This window comes from Phycodurus eques, chromosome 8 (genome assembly GCF_024500275.1).
Source record: "Phycodurus eques isolate BA_2022a chromosome 8, UOR_Pequ_1.1, whole genome shotgun sequence".
Classification (NCBI taxonomy): domain Eukaryota; kingdom Metazoa; phylum Chordata; class Actinopteri; order Syngnathiformes; family Syngnathidae; genus Phycodurus; species Phycodurus eques.
In genome coordinates, this window is record NC_084532.1 from 24,320,801 (window position 1) to 24,341,740 (window position 20,940).

The 20,940-nt window shown below is 41.4% G+C and overlaps 1 protein-coding gene across 7 annotated transcripts in view; it reads left to right on the plus strand.

The window, feature by feature from the left end:
* suco (SUN domain containing ossification factor) overlaps positions 1-20,940 on the plus strand; it is a 43,317-nt gene that overhangs the window by 7,692 nt on the left and 14,685 nt on the right. For 2 of the 7 annotated variants that reach the window (XM_061683609.1, XM_061683616.1), the window contains exons 2-13: positions 9,485-9,614; positions 11,356-11,436; positions 12,114-12,466; positions 13,271-13,411; positions 13,644-13,821; positions 15,805-15,916; positions 16,048-16,175; positions 16,353-16,420; positions 16,895-17,002; positions 18,443-18,548; positions 19,910-19,930; positions 20,363-20,418. In XM_061683609.1, the coding sequence (XP_061539593.1) occupies positions 9,485-9,614; positions 11,356-11,436; positions 12,114-12,466; positions 13,271-13,411; positions 13,644-13,821; positions 15,805-15,916; positions 16,048-16,175; positions 16,353-16,420; positions 16,895-17,002; positions 18,443-18,548; positions 19,910-19,930; positions 20,363-20,418 (1,482 nt within the window). Of the gene's footprint in view, positions 1-9,484; positions 9,615-11,355; positions 11,437-12,113; positions 12,467-13,270; positions 13,412-13,643; positions 13,822-15,804; positions 15,917-16,010; positions 16,176-16,352; positions 16,421-16,894; positions 17,003-18,442; positions 18,549-19,909; positions 19,931-20,362; positions 20,419-20,940 lie in introns of those variants that run through there. The other 5 variants (XM_061683610.1, XM_061683613.1, XM_061683612.1 and 2 more) reach the window with 5 other exon arrangements.

A 20,940-nucleotide genomic window follows, 5' to 3' on the forward strand; every position in this document is an offset into this window, starting at 1 on the left:
TTTTCCAGACTGTGGTGCTACAGTGGGGCTAATTTACATAATTCTGCACTAGCACAATTTACATAATCCTGCTCTGCACTAATATTTGGTTGTCGACGTAGGCACAGGGTTTACAGTGGGTCTTCAGTTCCTATGGCCTGAGTGCTAATCCAAAGAACCCCCCACCCCCACCCATGGATTTGTTTTTGGCAATGTGTCCGCTGCACGGGCCACCACATGCTTTCATTGGTAAGACCTCATTCTAGCGCCACTATGCTCACCATGCCCACCACCACCCGCTCTCTCAGTTCCAGCACTTTTATCACAAGTGAAAATGCAATCCGTTCCTTTACTGAACTGTCTTAATGGGCAATCGCTTTTTCAGCAAGTAGTAGCCTCTGGCCACCTTGCAAATCCCCTAGCACCACCTCCAATCTTTGTAGCAAGGAAAGCAGTACTCGGCATCGACCCTGCAATAGAGAGGTTGCTTGTTTGAACGAGACAGGACAGCTTCTTCAAAACAGAATGAGTTCTCTGAGGCTAAAAAAATGTGGTGAACAGTGTGCTGTAATTCTTGATCCTTAGGATATTGTCAAAATTGGTTAAGATGCCTTGAAACTATTAAATTGTGACAAGATTTCAATAGGTCTCTTTTGAAAATGGTTCTGAAGTCGGTGCTTGCTCCACTTTCCAGAACACGCTCTGCTTCCCTTCCCCCTCGCTCACTCTTGACTCTTCACTATTTACCTTTCTCTGCGAGCACCGACTCCCGTCTCCTTTTTCGTCTTTGCAGCGAGGGTTTGAACGTCTTTCCACACCCCCAGCTGAGGGTCATTATCACAGAGGCCCTGTCCATAGTGCTGCATGTGGGGAACATTGTGTTCCCAAGATCGCGTGGCTTTTTTTTGTTGTTGTTTTTTTTTTGTTTTTTTTACAGGAAGGCTTGTAGCCCAGCAGTCATGCTTACAAAGTTCCACATGGTACTGTTTTACTCAATAAATACTTGAAACTCCCAATAAAAACCAATGTCTCTAATACAATTAGTGTCGAGTACAATTACCAGATCACGATCACAAGATTGATGTTAATCAGATTACTGTAGTTAATAGTTGACCGTCTGTACTGTAAAAGATGGCGTGCTGCAGTTCGTTGACAGATGAGTGATCCGCTGAAGATAAAAGCCTCCCTCAAGTAGACGAGTAGAATTGTTGTAAATTCCTGATATTGCTGCGATTTGTACATGCATTGTTCGGATGGTGCTGAACCTCCTGTGTATTTTAGGCACTTTTTTTTTGGGCAGCTAAAGGTCCTCGCGAAGGTGTGTGGATGTTGTACGTGGCAGATGGCTGCAGTATTTCAGTTATGATGGAAGCCTGTCTGCGTTTGTGATGAAGATGTCAGACTCTCAGAAAGGCAGTGAGTCATTTTTATCTTATTGCTGTGCTTGGTGTATGCATTTTGCATCAGGCATGTTGTTGGGCCGCTAGGAGTCCTCTTGGGGGTCCTCGGAAAGGCTTTTTTTTTTGTTCCCCCCCCTTCCCTTTTTTTTTTTTTTTTTTTTTTTTTTTTAAATCTTGACTGAACATATTCATTTTACAAAAGAACGACAGACATCCTGGGAAAGACGTGACATTTTGTTTGCGGCAATTATTGTTTTTGTTTACACAGTAATTATCGACAAATTTATTTTCTCCTAAAAAAATGCAAAACTTGTTTAGATGGCTTTTTACAAACAGGAGACAAGGGGCTGTGCTCCACTGACTGCTAGGTAAAATGAATAATTTCCACTACATAATTTTTGGGTGGGCCAGCGTGTGAATGTCACCCGTTGACACGAAATATAAAAAATAAAATACTGAAAAGTACGGCACGATGTTAGAGGAGCTGAAGGCTTAATCAGCAGTCTCATCTCCTCTAGTAGTGGCTTGGGTGAAACGAACTTCTATATTTTATTTATTTTACACACAAAAAACACCAAGCCATCAAAACAGTCTCTAAGATGAATTTAAAGTGTGAAGTCTTGACACGTTCCCTGCCCCGTTTTAGAGATCTCACATTTTCCACAATGTTGTGTGCATCCATATGATTTCTGCCTCCGATCTTGCCGTTTTGCTGCATTTGTCTACAATTCATTTTGTTTCCAACTACATTTTCACTTGTAGATGACAATGTTTAGTATTATTACCCCCTGCAGAAAAACCTTAATAGATGAGTAACTATGAAATTATTTGCAGAAATACCCACATTTTAATAGAAACATAGCATCTCCATGCTAAAATTAGGAGACCACTGTTTGTACAGTCAAAGCTATAAGCGCAATGGGTACCCCTCTCCCTTCTCCTCCGATGCCAGCCCACTAAAACAAAGTGAAGTGGCTCTTCCTATCACATTGCATTAAATCTCATGACCGCTTCCTCGATTTCCCCAAGGTTTGACAATTTTGACATGTTCAATAGAGGCTGTGTAAATAATCCCCAGTGATCTAGCAGTGTTGCTACTGTATGTTGGCACACAGAGGTGTTTGTGCATTCCTGTTTACACACACGGAGAAAGACTGCAGTGTGCATTATTTATTTAATTTTTTATTTTTTTTTGCTGGCGTGGTCTTATATAAAGATGCTTGCCAATCTGGAGGCCCAACATGTTTAGCTAGTGCGTCGTATAAAATCTGGAATGGTGCTGGGCTTTATACCTGTGACTTGATAAGTCATTTTTGATAAGTTTAAAAAGCCACTGAAGAGCTTGTTGTAATTCTGATTGATAAACTATCAAGGTTTGTGTAGCCATTCCTGTGGTTCATTTTTAGATGAACTGTGTAGTTATTTATGAACGTAGTGCTGCCCAATTATGGCCAAAATAATAATCATGATTTTGATATATTTTAATCACAATTATTCCTCATGTTAGGGGAAAATATAGTAGATGTGAAATGTTATTTCCTTCTCGATTTACTCACAGCTTTTTTTTTTTTTTTTCATTGTGGTCAGGCCATTCGAAAAGTTGAAATCAAGGCAGCTGCTACAGTGATTGTTAATAGTGTCTTACTGTGACATATATATATATTTTTTTTTGCAGATGACCAGGCTCATGTAATCGTGGCAGCCAAAAACACAATCATGATTAAAATGAGATTAATTGTGCAGCCCTATGAAGGCAATTTTTACATTGCTTATGGACAAAGGTTGTCCTGTGTGCAAAGCCGGGCACACAAGTACTGTACTGATGATCGGATCGAATATATATATATTTTTTTACTTTGTATCAAAATCAGCAAAGGCCCAATTATCAGATGTCCTCTGATCTGTGTTAAGATCCCCCCCCTCCCCACATCTGCTTGGGAAACGGTCAGGGCTGACAATTGTAGCTGTTAAACCTGTTCAATATTTAAAGCGGGGTACACTCCTAACAATCAAGTCCACTTTGAGAATTTTTTCTCCCTCCCTTCCGAACGAAGTAAACAAAGGATTATCGGATTTCCCTGAACGATTATTCTGTGGTGTAGGGTGTATCAAGGGTGATCTTTGAGCTTTGTTTGAGAAAATGTGCCGCTGCTGTTCTTCCAATTTTGTTCCTTTTGTTGTATAGGGCGGGTGGCTGTTTTCTATTGACCAATCAAAGGACAGCCATGTGTCTCGTAGTTCCAACCGGTAGGTACTGTGTCACCAGTGACAAAGTGCTATGGTATGGATCAGTTTTGGCAACTCTTTTGAAATGTTCATTTTGAAAAACTTCACTAGTCTGGATGAGTTGATGGTACCTCATTTGGACTTCGGATAATAGGGAATATTGTGTCCCACTATTTCCTTTTGCCTTCAGACCCCACCCATGCCCCACGGCACCTTGGAAGGTTTCAATCACGGTGTGTTTTCTGCAATTTGTCACCAGTCTGTTTCCTAGATCGACCTCTGTGTCCCAACTGCCCCGAGGATACACCAGTGGAGGGGATTATGGAGGGATCAGATGGCTTTACTGCAAAATGCTGTTTTCACCGGCGTCCGTGTTTCAGTGTTGAGGAAGAATTTGAGTATGCATGCAAACTTTACCTACATTCCATCATCTCCCCCAGTAGAACTGACTGGCCTACTTCTGCTCCAGCAATTATTGGCGCACTACCTTCACCCACAATACACTTCTGCCAAAGTGTGTAGTGGATTTTTAACTCCTTCTCTGAATTGTTTTAGTGAAATCTAACCGTATGCTTCTTAGGAACATGGGAACAGTTTTGGCCGTTTTTACCCTCCTGTTAAGATGCAGTTCAAATTGACCCATTTAGAAACCTAGAAGAAAACTAAATATATATTTATAATTTGCTGGCCTTATCGTAGGAAATGTCAGCATGAACCGAAACTGCGCCATAACCACTTACAGGTGAATTTAATTTTACCTTCTGTAAACTTTTGAATGCATGTCCAACTGTTCCAATGTCCACTTCTATGCCTCTGAGCTAACCATAAGTCCACCGTGTTGCCCTGTTAAATGCTTCAGTGAAGCTCAAAAGTGACCAGCGTTTTGAAAATGTTCATGTTGCTACAGGTTTAAGACCATGTGAGACGTAGCATTTAGTGCGCATCACAGGCAGCCGGTTTGCTACAGCGAAGCAGTTTAATGAGCAACTGATCCGAGATGAAGGCCAGGAGAGAGGGAGGACAAGAGGGGAAAGGGGCGGAAGTGGCTCCCAATCCACTGGGCAGATCTGCTCGCATTCCAGTCTGAGCTACAGCAGCGTCATCTTTTGACTCAGCTGAGCTCCTTTCCCTGTGAGGCCCACGGGCAACGCTTGCCCTGAGTCAGCATTATCGGACTGCACGGAATGCATGTTAGTCATAAATCATTTCTCACAGAGCGAGGGCAGGGGCCCAAGGCTTTATGAAGGCAGACACACTCACGTGTGCAACCATGCTCGACACCTCGGAACACTTGTAATCACCACTCTAACGTCCAGGCCAAGAAAGGATCAAGGGCCCAATGGCATGCCATGCAGCTGTCCGTACTATTTGACCTAGCAGATGTAACCATCTTCAGCCTGTTGTTTTTTTTTCTGCCTTGTCACCAGTCAGCTCCTACAGTTCAGTACTGACGTTTTAATGGGCTTATCCGCTAATTTGGTCGCAACAGGAATTAAAGCTGCAAGCAGCAATGAACTGAATGAAGGAACACACCTTATTTTCCTAGCGATTCCTGAATAATCTAACTTTGACACAACGCGCGGCCCACATTAGATGGCTTAGGCAACATAGCTAGCCCATTTAGTGCTGTTAATCTGTCTAGGATACCTTCTTAGCTAATGATTGGAGCTCATTTGGCCATCCAAAATGGCTTCCTGTCCAATTTCAGGATAGGTCATTGGAATTTTTGTGCATCTCCTGTCATAGTATGTCCAGCCGATTCAGTTCAGTTCGTAAAGAAACTTTTTTTCATCCAAGATGACCATCAAACTTTGACACCATTTTAAATTACATGCATTTTTTTGGGTACAGGTCCTTGAGACTTTCGTGCATCCTGTTATGACAGACATGCCAAATCAAGTTTATTTGTATAGCCCTTAATCACAAAAGATTCTCAAAGGGCTTCACAGGCCCGCAGTAATCAAAGCTAATGGGCTATCCCAGGTGACTTTGGATGAGAGGCAGAGTACAACCTGGACTGGTAGCCAGCCAATCACAGGGCATACATAGAAAAACAACCATTCAAACTCTCGCACAAACATGTACAGCTACCTCTTCAATTTCACGAGCATGCATGTTTTTGGAATGTGGAAGGAAGCCACAGTACTCAAAGAAAACACACACAAGGAGCCGAGATACAAACCCCAAACCTCAGAACTTTGAGGCACACTTGGTAACTCCTCACCCACCGTGCTGCCTTCAATGCAAATGTAACATAATTTGTCAAATCTTGTAGTATCTTATTGTACTTATGGAATGAACTCTTCACCTTGATCAAAGGTAACATTTATTTCAAGTTTGGTGAAAGTCTGCTGGAGTTTCTCTCAGGTTTACTCACAAATGCAGATTTAAAAAAAAAAAAAAAAAAAAAAAAAAAAAAATGCTAGTCTGAATTTAGGGTCGTAAAAAGAGTGAGTAATGAGGAGGAGTGTGTTTGCAGTTGCTGACTTGTTAGTATTGCCAAAGGCTCTCCCTTGCATGTTTGTATGTGGCAAACAATTGTGCACTTAAGCACTAATAACCAATGGTGCCTATATGCTTCCTTGCCATTTATGGAATGTGATTTCCTCCTCCTGCTGTTGCATAACCATTGGTGCCCAAAAGTAGGTCATGCTACGCCCACCAAAAGGAACCCCCCCCCCCCCCCCACTCCCTCCCAATCTGTTTTCTTTTTATTCACAAGGAATGTCGTAATCCTGTATTTTCCTTCCTTAGGATGCCGAATGAGGGCAGACACGGTACCTTTGCCGCTTTCGTCTGGGCCTGGCGTATAAGCTGGGAAAGCTGGCTCACCGCTTATCTTAATCTCTTTGTAAATGTGTGTTTTATGAATGACGAGGCGCATCTTTTTATTTAGTCATTTTACAGTAGCCAAGAGCGCTTTCATGGCGAACGTTTGGGAAGGATTGTTTACTCTGGAAGTCACTGATGGTGTAGTGGTACACTCGCCTGACTTTGGTGCGGGTAGCGTAGGTTCAGTTCCCACTCATTGACGGTGTGAATGTGACTGCTAATGGTTGTCCATGTCTATATGTGACCTGCGACTGAATGGCGAGCAGTTCAGGGTGTAGTACGCCTGAAGCTGTGAAGCCAGCTGGGATAGGCTCCGAAACCCTAACCAGGATAAGCAGTGTTGAATATGGATAGATGGATGATTACTCTGGGATGTGTTTGCTACAACACGCAAGTGTTGAAACATGCGATCCTTATCAGAGAGATGAATGGCCCATCTTAGGATAAATGTATGTGTCAATGAGTTGAGTGTAAAATGGGGTTCTTTGGGTAACTGTATGTTTATGTAAGGTAGTTTTTTTTTAATTTTTTTTATATAAATCAAAGTTATCAGTATTATCACAATGTTGCATCTTATGGTTGTTTTTTTTTTTTTTTTTTTCCTCTTTTTGTAAACATTTCTACTCTATACCCAACCAGCTCTTACATAAGCTAAATGCAATACTGTAGGGGTGAAGAAGCCACTGCCCGTGCATCTGTAATTCTTGGAGTGGTTGGCCAGGGACAGAACGGGCATAGGAAACATTCATCCAGCACAAGATCCTTTAAAGCAGAGGACCTAAACTTCGCCCCCAGCCTATATTATCTCATGGTTGCGATTTATTCGTTATACTGTGTGTTCTTCAATGGCTTTGTGGATTGCCCTGGTTGTGTAATTTCGCACTTGATGGGCAGGCAGGCCCTCCAGAGACCCAACTATTTGTATCGAAATATTTAAAATTTTCCATAACATGTATTCAAAGTTGTTTTCTCGTTCAATAACAATTCAAATGTGAATAAATGAGTGAGTCGGGGATCTGTGCACCCACTGCTAGTCACGTCCTTGGCAAGTAGGTTGGCAGGTTGATAACGAGCGCCGCATGTGTTCCGCTAACCCTAAGTGTGAATGATAGCCTGCCTCTGTGTCCTGTGATTGACTGACGACAAGTCCAGGGTGTAGTTTTTGCTCAAAGTCAGCTGGCATAGACTCCAGCTCCCCATGACCCTGAACAGGATAAACGGATGACTGAATTATAGATGTATCAAGTTCCCAGACAGATACTTGGTACACGGGTAAGACAGGAAATGTAGCGCTCCTGCGCTTTAGCCACACATCTACCCTATAAACAAATAGGGTGGCACAGTCTCTGGCTAGCAGACATCATGAATAGCGACATGCTTTTGGCAGCACGGCGAACTTGTTAACTCATCTGAAATGGAGTCACACTGTGAATAGCAATCATTTCAGATTGGGGGGACTGCATATTTATGTCGCACCTTTTGTAAACAGCCAAACTAGGATGCATTTTCCTAAAAAGACAAACTATTGCTGTTGTTTTCCACTTCCCTAAAAAGATGACAAACTACTGATGTTTCACTTCCCTTAAAAGAAGACTGACTATTGGTGTTGCACTTTCCTAAAAAGAAAACAAACTATACGCTGACATGTCTAACGCCAGCAAACTCGCCTCACAAGAAAGTCAGTTCATTGGTGGTGGTCTTTGTCTTTTTGCGACTCTCCAAGCAGTAATACTCCAGCATCATCTCATACGTGGTGACTTTTATTTTCATTTCATAGTTCATTTCATTTCATAGTTGTTATTACAGCATCCTTCTTGGATGCTGTAATAATGTAATAATGAAACTGGGCTGTAATAATGAAACAAACATATCCGTCAAATGCTCCTGCTGTCCTTTGCCACTTACTTCTTGGTCTTACCCGTCTCAACACGAACTCGTGTATGCTTCTTTTCATCAGTCACTCACTCTGAATGCGAAAAAGTGCATTCAAGTTTGTTTGCCTGACAAGGGTGGAACATATTTACTTTCTGTTTGTCCAACCTAGATTTTATGAGTAGGCGTTGTGTTCCAATTCAATTTGGGTCAGAAATCAATCTTAAATTGTAGCTCTGGATGTAACTTTTTAAAGGGGAACTATTATGGGAAGTGAATTGTTTGTATACACATAAGTGCGTCTCGAGAGCAGTGATTTCCAACTTTCATGGAGCCAAGGCACATATTTTACAATTGGAAAAAATCTCATGGCACACCAACAAACAAAAATGATACATTAATTACTGTATGTACTTCTTGCCATCTAATACAATATCCATACATCCATTTTCTGGGCCACTTCTCCTCACTAGGGTCGCGGGCGTGCTGGAGCTTATCCCAGCTATCATCGGGCAGGAGGCGGGGTACACGCTGAACTGGTTGCCAGCCAATCGCAGAGCACATACAAACAAACAAACAACCATTCACACTCAAAGTCACACCTATGGGCAATTTCTTGTAAATAAATATTTGTTTTAGTATTTACGTAAAATGTTGTTATTTGCAACAGCGCTCACTGTACACTAATGTGCCCCGGCACACTGGTTGAGAATCACTGGTCTCAAGTGTCTAAATTAGCCAGTGGTGGCTTCTAGCATGTGGCATTCATTGGCACTCTGGACGCAGAGGGGCAAAGCGCTCCAATAACACTAGAAAACCTTGCTAGATTTGTTGCTTTCAAAAAAAAGAGGGGGGTCAGAAAAGTATCCAAGTTGACAACACTGATTAGCCATCGCTTCATCACATGCCCTAGCTAACGAAAACCTTTCAGAGCATTTGCAAGAGATGGATCCGCCCCTTCCAAAAGTGAGTGATTTCAACCAAAGCTTGGTCCTTGGCTTACGTTGCTCAAAGCATGCAGTTAAGACACCAGCGAACTGTTTTATTGTGGAAAAAAATGACCTATGTCTCACTTAAGAACTTAGCTGATGACACACATGCGCCTTGTTACTGCAATGGCTTAAATGGTCTTGCTAATTATTTGAGTACTCATGATATAATTTTGTGTGTTTCAGGTACCCCAATCATCATGCCTATTGTTCAGAGCACAGCTTGTCTGACCCAGGTCAGCTTGCTGGGGACAACGACAACAAAAACAACAACCCTGATGACCATAAGCCTGAGCAGGACTCCATGCAGCTCCAGGTCGGTTCCTGTTTTCTGTACAATTAGATGTGGCAGGAATTGATGAGTTTTATGTCAACACTGCTGCTCAGCCCTGCTGTGTTGTCTACTAGCGGTATTATTAAACTGGAGAGTGTGCCCAGCGCCCAGATGGTGGGGCAGGGAGCGGGGTAAAGCTCTTATTGACCTGCTAAGAGAAGAAGCAGGAGGATCCGGTATAGGTCCGGGATTATGTACAGACGTATGTGTACTCCATGAGGGTCAAGTCCTTGAAACAGCCTCTCAAGATAGAACTGACTTCATCTTATCTCGCTAATTTTACAGCTGTTTATCTCGAAAAGCACCAAATTGGAAGATAGCCACCTCATAAACCTCGCCTGGTTCCACGTTGTCAGGAACCTTTCAAATTGAAGGGGGTAGCGATATTGCTTAAGTTAGTTAAGACCAGTGCTTTGGGTTTAAAGTTCAGGTCAAAATGCCTTATGCATACATAGCTGTGTTTGAGCAATAATAGGAATTCATTTGTCTTGTTTTGATGTCACAAAAGGACTGGACTTTCTAACACACAGTGATGTGAGGTGAGGTTAGATATTTGTCACTCTTTCTCCCCTTACAGCTAAAGTGGTGTACACACTTGCTGACAGTCATGCCAAATTTGAGTATTTTCCCTTCCGTCTGCCAAAGGCCTGATTATTGGATGTCTCTGAAATTTTTTGGGGAGCGATTATCCTCTTGCAAGTACACCCGACCTTTAATATGGGAGAAAAGACTCGCGCCTCATGTGTGAAGTATCTCAAATGTTAAAAATCTGTATGGTTGTGCCCCGCTTAATCGTCAACATTGTGATTTGTTGAAAATGAGGTGTTTTTTAAATTTTTTAAATTTTCTCTCTCCATTCTTTCTTTGTGGGAGAGGGGGGTTTGTGTGCTCTGGCCTGCGTGTAAGCACTGAAGGAGGCAAATCACTCACTTCAAGCCACAGGCATGACAAAGCTGCTCTGCAGGACTGGCTGTACGTCACTGGCCTCCTCACACATACGAACCTGAACCGCAGGAGGTTCTTTTAAGCAAAGAAGTGTGTTGTTAAATGCTGTGGGCTCTCAAAAAACTGGAATGGTAGCAGTCAAACAAATACAGAGGGTAACCCAGTCCATAATAGTATTTTTGTCCAGTGTTTCAGTGCATTTTCTTTGGCTTTTTCATTAATGCATGCACGTTCCTCATCGCTGAAGTCAAGCCAGCCTTTACTTTGATTGCGCAACCATTGTACCAAACAAGAGCAGGTTAAGGTTTAAAGTAAAATCTCGCCAAAATCCTTATTCATCTGAGGTATGTTTTCCTCGTTCTCCTCCTTAAGTTTAACCATCGATGAAAGTTGGTCATATTACATATTTTTGCACTTTCATGACAATTAACCATGTTAAAATGTGACTTAAAAAATATTACCAGTACAATTTTTAACCCTCCTATTGTGTTCACTTCATTTCTTACCAACAGTGTTCACGGGTCAGTGTAACCTGCTGTGTTTAATCATCATAAAATAGAACACAATGCAAGTGTTTAAAAAAAAAAGTTCAGAAGAATCAATGTATTCAAACATTTCCCTGATTTCGGTATAACGAGGGTTTTGTGATGGCGAAACTCGGCACAAATGTAAAGTCAAACAGCATTTTGAAAAAGACTATTCTTTTTCAATCAAGACATTAACACGACGATGTGTGAAAAAAAATAAACGGTTAATTGATTGATGTATTCCGTGGAAGGTTGAAGACTGGCCGACTCACACCTCCTTTGATTTGGGACTAGAGGCCAAGAGAGCAGGACACCATTTACATCAAGGACAGGTACTTTTATATTACGTAGGCGTTGAAGATCCAGTGTGAAGGCATGATGAATTTGTGTTGCTACCGAATGTGAACAAATAGGGAGGCTCCATTATGTTTTGAGGCAGTGTTGCTACATTTGGAAGAGGAACAAACTTTTGCCAACCAACATTGCAGCACTTGCAGAGGCAGATCAGTCATCTAAAGGATTTGCACCCTCTGTGGCTGCTTTGCTTCATCTGGCACAGGAACTAACTATCTTGCTAACCAAAACGGCAATACCTACTGAGGCACATCCCTCGAAGGAATTAAAGTGTTGGTACCTACTGTGAAACAAACAGAAGGCTTGGTTATGTTCTGCGGCTGCTTTGCTACATCTGATACCGGAAAACACTTTGTTGCTTACCAAAATAGCAGCACCTACAAATAGGTTTTGGTGTTTGTGCCCACTGTAAATCATTAGTTGAATTCTGTGCTGTTTTGCTACGTTCAGCGCAGAAAAAAACTTTGTGGCTAATCAAAACAGCAGCACCTACAGAGGCACATCTCTTGGATAAATGTTTTTCTGCCTGCTGTAAAACAGGAGACTCTGTTACATTCCGAGGCTGCTTTGTTACACTTGCTTTGTTCTTGCACAGGGAAAAACTCTTGTGAACTAAAACAGCAGAACCCTATCTGTTTTCTTGATGTCTCTTCAGACTGTGAATCCACAGGTAGTTGAGGAGGAGGAAGTATCAAATTCAGACACAGAGTCTGATCCTCTACTTGCTGCTCCTGAGCCAGAACCCTCCTCAGAACCCGTGATTGAGTCAGACCTACGGACTGAAGCACAGATCCTGGACCAGGATGGTGACCAGGCAGTTACGGTCTCTTCCACCCTGTCAGAGCCAGTTCCAGCACAGGGCCACATGTCCAGCGAGACCCCAGACCCCACAGAGCTCCTCGGCGACGAAGCTGCCGCAGATCAGCGCCCCGACTCTGACCCGGCTGCACCCGCACATGATGCCAACGACACACCTACCTCACAGAGTGATAGTTCGGCTCCTACAGGGTAAGAGTCACACCTTACACTGATTTATTTATTTTTTAGTTTTAACCTTTCCTTGATAGTTGTTTTTTTTTAATGTATTGCGATTTAATTTTACAACTGGAACGACGACATCCCCAACGAATGGTGAGCTGGCCATGCAAAGAAATATTCCTGACGTGCAATGTTGCATGTTTTTGTTGAGTTCATGTTGAAGAAGTTTTTTTTATTTTACTATTTTTTTATGTATTGTGTGGGTGTATTATATATATTTTCTATATATAATTTGTTAAAAATATTTTTTAATACATTTTTGTGCAGAATGAAGTTATTTTAAACTTTCCTGTTTAATATTTTACATAAAGATATATTTGCACAATTTTTAAAAAATTTTAATATTTCTGATTTAGATATTTTAAAATGTTTTTTTACTAAAAACTTTAGCATTTGTTTTACAAATTTCCCAAAAATGATTTTATGCACATTTTTAAAAATTTTTGTTCCATCATTGTATTTATGTGTGGATTTGATTTTACAATTGAAATGACTGATCCCAAAGCAAAGGCAATATATTCCATGTATCATTCAAGAAGCTGCTCACACACTAATGGGCGTTCCGAATGGACTTTGTAATGAAGAATTGAGGAAATCATGGACCCTTTTACACATCTCTCTTCTGGGTGGGACCTCCTAGATTCCTAGAAGGACAAGTCCGATCATTTCAAGCCCCCTCCCACCGTTCTACCTTTGTGTGCATCTAATGACCTGTCTCCCACCATGCCCAGTGTGAGGAGAAGTGGTAAACGCCATGTCCTTTCTTTCCCGTAGCGCAGTGCGGGTTGCCAGTGCAGGAGACGAGCCCCCAGCACACAGCTTTGTCTTTGCTGAGCTCTCTGACTCGCAGTGCGGGGTCATCCCCCCCGAACTGGCAACCTGTGAAAATTCCCCTTTCGGCAGCCCCCTCCTGAGGTGAGTTTGCTAGCCCCCCCCCATATCCCCTTCCAGGGATGTGATCACAGGTAATGACGGCGCAGGTTCAATCAGCTCGCGCCTGGCCTTTCTCTCGCCTCTCCCCCTCCCCATTTAATTTCCTCCTCATCTGCCAGCTTATTTGATTATTTCACTCTCAAAATGCTTGTATTGGTATTTGTATTACGACTACCATCGCTCATTTTGGATCTTCCCTCACTTTTTGTTGTAGAGAGGCTGATAAAGAGCACCTGCAGTCAGACCAGAGCCAGGATTTGGGTCCTGAAGCAGTGGTTCAGTCCACTTCGGTCTATGTGGAACAGCAACAGGAGGAGGAACATGAGAAGCAGCAGGAAGAGGGACGGACTGAGGTGCAGCACGACAACAACGCCTCCTTGCATCCGCATCAGGTCATTTGCGTTTCAAATTCTGAATTGAAAAGATGACTCTTAAATAGAAGTATTAAGGACACCCTGGGTAAAAACAAATTACCATACGACATTGCTCTAATGTTGCGACAGTCGAAAATAGTCATACAATTTTATTTTATTATTATTATTATTTTTTTTTAAAGTCTTATTTACTTTTGAAAATGAAGTCACATATACTTCTGAAAATAAAGTTGTTGTTTTTAAAATAATCGTGTATATACTTTTGAAAATAAAGTTTTATACTTTTCAGGATTTTCAGGATAAAAAATCCAATAGATTTTGAGAAAGTAGTGAGACTATATTTAGGGGTAAAGTTGTAAAATTACAACTTTTCCATAAAATTTCGAAAATAAAGTCTATTTTCCTGACTAGTTGTGTACCATATTTTTGAGTGTGGTATGTTTTTTGAGGGGGGAAAACGGAGTTTATGTGGGGAAAAAGTCAATACTTTTGAGAAAAAAAGTAGTCTGTGGGGGGAAAATGTTGTCTATTTTTGAGAAAATGTGTATTGTCTAGATGAAATTACGACTATTCTCAAATTTAGAAGAATAATTGTATATTTTTTTTACCAAAATTTTGGATATTTGAGTCTTATTTTGACCAAAGTCATCTATCTATCTATCTATCTATCTATCTATCTATCTATCTATCTATCTATCTATCTATCTATCTATATCATTTCAAGAATAGTTAGATTTGGAGTTTTGGGAGGAATAAATTTGATTTATATTTAAGAAAAAAAAAACTTTGTTTAGGTGAAGTTGTAATGTTAGAAAAATAACATTTTGGAGAGAGATTTAACGGGATTTATTCATTTTTACAAATGTATATACATTTTTCAAGATAAAGGTTGACTTCAATCGACAAAATTAACTACTTTTGATCTCAAATACCCAATTGTCTTGAATATGAAATACCCTTTTCATAAGATTACGACTAATCTTGTAGTGTAATTTTTAATATTTTAAATTTTTTCCTCCTGGTATGCCCCTAAAACCCCTTTTGCATAAACACAAGCATGTCAATGCAGGGGTGTGATGTAGCACAATAATTAAGTCAATTGAATTCATTTCTAAGGTTGGGTGGCTTTTTTCCGCTTTCAGTATTACTGGAATTACTGTTAGTGTCGGTATTAGTTGGAGATGGGACATTAGGCGCTCTGTTGCAATGGAAAATGTGAGTGTTTGAGCCATGTCGTGTACCGTAAGCTTCCTGGTCGACAAGCCGTGGGCACCCTGAAGCTAACGTGGGCCAATAGTTTGCTAGGCCCCCACTCATGCTGGCGTCCTTACAAATAATGCATCATCCTCATTTTACTGCGTCTGGATAACCTTATGTACAGCAGAGTTACGGTAACAGCGGGGAGGTGATGAATGTTTCAGGAGGGACGTGCCAAGTCGTGTGCCTCACTTTGTTTTTTACAAACACAAAAGATAAAGGCAGTCTTATTACCTGTGCCACGAAGGATTATTACATTGCCATAGCGGTCTGTCTTTTAGCAGTGTTTTACGTTTTTTAGCAGTGTTTTACAAAAACTACAGTGGAGTCCAAAAGTGCGGTTCTGGACACTGGTAGTTTTTCCCATTGGCAATAAAGGAAATGGAAACTTGTTACTTATTGAAAATATTAGTCTCAAATAGAACATTTTTCCTTCATAATTACCCCCCTCCCCCATTATGCGCGTTAACTGTGATTACATATATGGGCAATGCAATTCGCGTGAGTAGGCACGAATCCGTGCGCATGACGCGACACGAGTGGGTCGAGCACACACAAATTTGCTTCTTTACCCATTTGCACGGGTTGGGATATTTAAACTTCAAGCCACAAATCACGTTGCGACAGCCAATCATCTTCGAGAGTGGTGAGGATTGGGCCAGCCTGGGGGATGGATGAATGTGAATATTTTTCAAGGGATATTTGCCATATTTTCAAGGAATGTGTTTTGTATGTGCAATATAGGTGGGGGAGGCTGGTATCAACAGGGATTCAGATCCCTCTGTTCCCGGCAAGGATGACATCCCAACCTTTGATGAGTGGAAGAAACAAGTCATGGAGGTGGAGAAGGAGAAAAGTAAGTCTTAAACATGCATGCGCAGTAGTCCCACTGTTGTTGCTTATGGAGGACGCTCGATTATGCCTCACCTCTACTCGTCTCTGGCTTTTAGGTTCCTCACAGGTTCTATTTCTGTATGCTCTGCGCAGGTCAGAATCTCCACACGGCTGCCAGCGGCATCGCCCAGCCAGTGAAAAAGGTCCAGAAAAACTTCAAGAATAACTACGCCTCGGTAGAGTGTGGCGCAAAGATACTCTCTGCAAACAATGAGGCCAAGGTTGGTAGTGGGGAAAAGTCTCAAGACACTACAAACTAAGCAATATCCTAATATAAGAGAAGCTGGCCATTGCCACAACATTGTTCAAGGTCATGTATAATATAAACACTCATCTTTTTTTTTTTTTTTTGTATTTCATGGACAATTAACTTGATTTCAATATTTTGTTTACTCCAGAGCACGTCGGCTATTCTCATGGAGAATATGGACCTTTACATGCTGAATCCCTGCAGCAACAAAATCTGGTGAGTTACAGAAGCGTCTCTAGAGAGCATCCGTAATAGTTTTCGCTACATACTCACAAGCAGTTTGGGCTATTGGGTGAAATTTCAGCAAAGTATGCGCAATAACAGGTGAACATGTCTTCATAGGTGAACTTAGTAGTTTTTTTTGCACAATGTGCTGTTCTCAAACAAGAAGTGCGCGACAAACTTCACAGCCGTGTCTGGCCATGAATATTTCCAAATACGCCCACTTCTATGCCTTTCTGTGACTCTTCCAGTCTCTCTGTAGCTCTATTGCAACCTGTGGATGTCACGGTGACAGTCTAAGCTCAGTGGTCAAATTAATTTACTGTATGTTATAGTGTATTTTTGATTTATCCTGAACTACTACCCAATATCCCAGATTTTTTTTTTTCTTTCCCCCCCGCCCCCTCTTTTCTGTCCATAGTTTATATAGAAGTTTGTATTTAAAATTTCCTCTTTATGGCTCTGCAGGTTTGTGATCGAGCTCTGTGAGCCCATTCAAGTCAAGCAGCTGGACATTGCCAACTTTGAACTCTTCTCGTCGACACCTAAAGACTTTGTCGTCTCCCTAAGTGACAGGTACGCAGTACACCCAGTAGAAATCCATATAAACACAACATTAGGTACACCAGCATACAGTTGAGAACAGCCCCTGCAAGATATTGAGAGCTCCTTTATTGGATCGGATATAATTTTGCGGCTGTTGCATGAGTTATGTATGGTGTCGGGTAGAGATGAAACGGTATGAAATTTTCAAGTCATGATTATCTTGACTAAAATTATGACCTCTATAGGTATTATCACGATATTACTAAAAAAAATATAAACAACAAAATCTGGTGCACACTGAAAGCCAAAAACATTGCAACAAATTTTGTGTACAAAAACAACCAGTGAATTTTCATGCATGCAAAACCCAACAAAATTTAAATGATGGAATCAGATAGTGGTATCATTTAATAAGTTGGACTCTGTTAAGAAATGTGTGTAATTATTATAAAGATCTTATTATGTTGAGGCTATGCAATTGTAAAAATCATTCTAGCAGATAAATGTTGGACACACGAACGGTTGAAATTTTTTCGGTTGAAATAGCTTTTGTGTTGATGAATAGACATATAAACAAACTTATTTTCTAGATACACAGTACCAATTTTAAGAAATGTTTATTGTAGTATATATAGAATTATAGGAATATCATTTGAAGATGCATTTTAAGCTGACAATATTCACAAGCTCTGTCTGCGACGCGAGGGCTGAAGTCAGGAATACCTGCACTTCAGGGATAATCCTCCATTTTCTCTCCACTGCATGAATGAGTGGACACAAACCTTTTTTTTGTGTGTAGCCACCTTTTTTGTTTATAACATGCACACATATAGTTATACTTCCAATAAGGCAGCCTCGCGAGTGCCATTCACTTGCAGTCCGGAGGGGGTGAACATCTCCTGCTCTCGCTGCATCTGTGGGCCAGTCTGACTTCAAAGTTCTCAAATAACACCAGAAAAAGTTGCAAGATTTGTTGCTAATTGCTCGAGTGTCCAAATACAAGGTAGAGTTACAAAGTCACTGAGTTGGCAGGGGCAGAATCAATTATGCTAAATAAGATACAATTTTAAACTTATATTAAAAACGATATTATTAACCGTTAGAAATGTTATCACGGATCATCCATAAAGTTTCATCTCTAACGTCCACATGTTCTTCATCAGCATTCATGTTTGAGCTTTTTTGCATCAATGTTTTTCCATCATTTCTGCACATGCGCAACCAATCAATAGTTAGCTTGACGACCAGCATTATGGCACAGAGTTAGCTTGACGACCAGCATTATGGCACAGAATATGTTTGTTTTATTTATTTTTGACCTTCAAGATTTAATTCCCTTCATAAGTTCTGGCATGCGAGGTTCTGCCCTTGAGTCATATCTCGACCTGTGTGGCATTTTGCACCAGCCTCAATGTTGGCACGCGGCCTTCGACGGACTTTCCAGTCTCACTTTGTGGTGTTTTTTTGCAGGTACCCCACAAACAAGTGGGTGAAGCTGGGGACGTTCCACGCCCGCGATGAACGTATCGTACAGAGCTTTCCACTGGATGAACAGCTTTATGCTAAATATGTGAAGGTACTTCCCTTCTTTTCCCCCTCAGTGAAAGTACAGTAATGCCCCCAGGGGAGTTGGGTGTTGATGGAGGTGGGGTGTCATAAATAGTGTATTTATTGGTTATTTGCTTAAGTTCACACACTGGCATTGATGGTTGTAAGCTCAGGAGATCATCTTGTGACTTCACGGTAATTTAACCCAGCAGAGCGGGTGGGTAACTCCATCCCAGGAACAAGTGAATGGTGAAATGTGACTCTTATTAATGGCCGTCACATTGTGCGCCCGTCACAGTGGCGCTGCTTGTATGAGCTAAAGGTCAAATGCGCTTTGTATCCTGATGAAAATGTATTGCATTTAAGGAGTCCCAAACACAACCCCCTGAAACTAACACAGTTGCGCCTCCTGGGAAGTTTGAAATAAACTATCCCCCAACACTAGTTTGGTCACCAACACGAAATTGGGTGGACATGTCTATCAAAACAGGATGCACAAAAAAGTCTCAAAGGCCCATGCACAAAATTTAACAGGAAGTCAGCCATTTTGGTTTGAATCCGCCAATTCTCACTCAGTAACTTAGCCCCCTAGAAGGTTGGAAAAGATTCCCCCCCCCCCCCCGCCCCACACCCCCAACACCCATTTCACCGATCAACACGCAAGTTGGGTGGACATGTATATCATTAGGGCGGCACGGTGAGCGACTGGTTAGCACAGCTGCCTCACAGTTCTGAGGACCGAGGTTCAAATCCCCGCCCCGGATGTGTGGAGTTTGCATGTTCGCCCCGGTTTCCTCCCCCATCCCAAAAACATGCATGGTAGGTTGTTTGAAGACTCTAAATTGCCCTTAAGTGTGAATGTGTGCGCGAATGGTTGTTTGTTTCTATGTGCCCTGCGATTGGCTGGCGACCAGTTCAGGGTGTACCCCGCCTCTCGCCCGAAGATTGCTGGGATAGGCTCCAGCACCCCCGCGACCCTAGTGAGGATAAGCGGAACGGAAGATGAATGAATGAATGTATGTCATTATCACACCCCCAAATTGCCAAGCTTTTTTTGCAGTGTGTAATGTTAAAATGTCATTAATATTGGTTATAATTGGTTTGTAGTTGCAGGACTGCTTGCTTCGCTGTAAAAATCTCTCCAGTATAGAACATCTTTCACTGACATTTCTCATCTTTTCTGACTTCGTCCTGCTGCCCATCCGTCTATTCTTAAACGCTTGTTAGAACAATCTCTATCAGCATCATGTGGAACCATCCGGAATAATAGATCAACCTTTTGTGTGTGTGTGTGTGTTTCTCTAAACTTTATAGAAAATGCTTGCAACTCCTTTTGATTGAACTCATTTTCTTGTTTTATTTCTCCTGCCTTCCGTCCTGCGGTCTCAGATGTTCATCAAGTACATTAAGGTTAGCATTCTTCTCTGTCTGTCATAGGCCGTTCACGTGTCTTTAACTGTCGTAATACGTGTCTTTTAACAGGTGAGCTTTTGGGTGGGAGAAACAAATGCATGTGAATACTAACACCCACATTGACCATACTGTATCTGTTTCACTTTAGTAATTTGAGGGTGTAATAAATGGGGCTCACATACACTACTCAATAAAAGCTCGAGATATTCGTCTTTTGGGTGAAATTTCAGTATGAAGCTAAAATGCACTATAACCTTCATTGATGGCTTTATATAAACCTTTGAATGCATATGTCCAACTGTTCAATGTTTCAAGTCATTTTTGGGTCATCCTGAAATTTCACTCGAAAGCCCAATATCTCGAACTTTTTGGTGTCAGGATTGTTTCGAAATCATGCCTGACTTTTTCCCCCTGTACGTCCTTTTGCAGGTTGAGCTGCTTTCCCACTTTGGTTCCGAACACTTCTGTCCCCTCAGTCTCTTCAGGTAAGACATATTGCTTTTGCTGGTATTTATGGAGCTATGCACATTTCTATCAATACCACCAGATTTCTGTGTAGTTTGTCTGGAGGGCACGCTAATTGCTACGTTCACCTACAAGGCGAAATGGTTATCGTGGTAGGCGTACGTGACTGTTATGTTCCACAGATTGTCTCAGTGTTGACTTAAAAAGAGCAATGAGTTTATATTTTCACTTGTTCTTGACTCCTTTGGCATTAAATAAAATTTTGTACGTTTTATCTACAGTAGAACCAAAATTTGATGACACTGTATTTGTTGAATCTTTAAGATGACACAAGAAAGTGGCACGACTGCTAAAAAGATAAACGATACGTACGACTCAAGAAAATGTCAACTATTACGCAATGTCTTGCAGTCTTTTGTCACTTGATCGTCGTTCCCAGTCAGAAGATACCAGTTTAACAATAACAAACATTACCAACTCAAAATATGGAAAATTTGTGTATTAGCAATGAGGTGTTCTACATAGATAGATCAGAGCAGTGT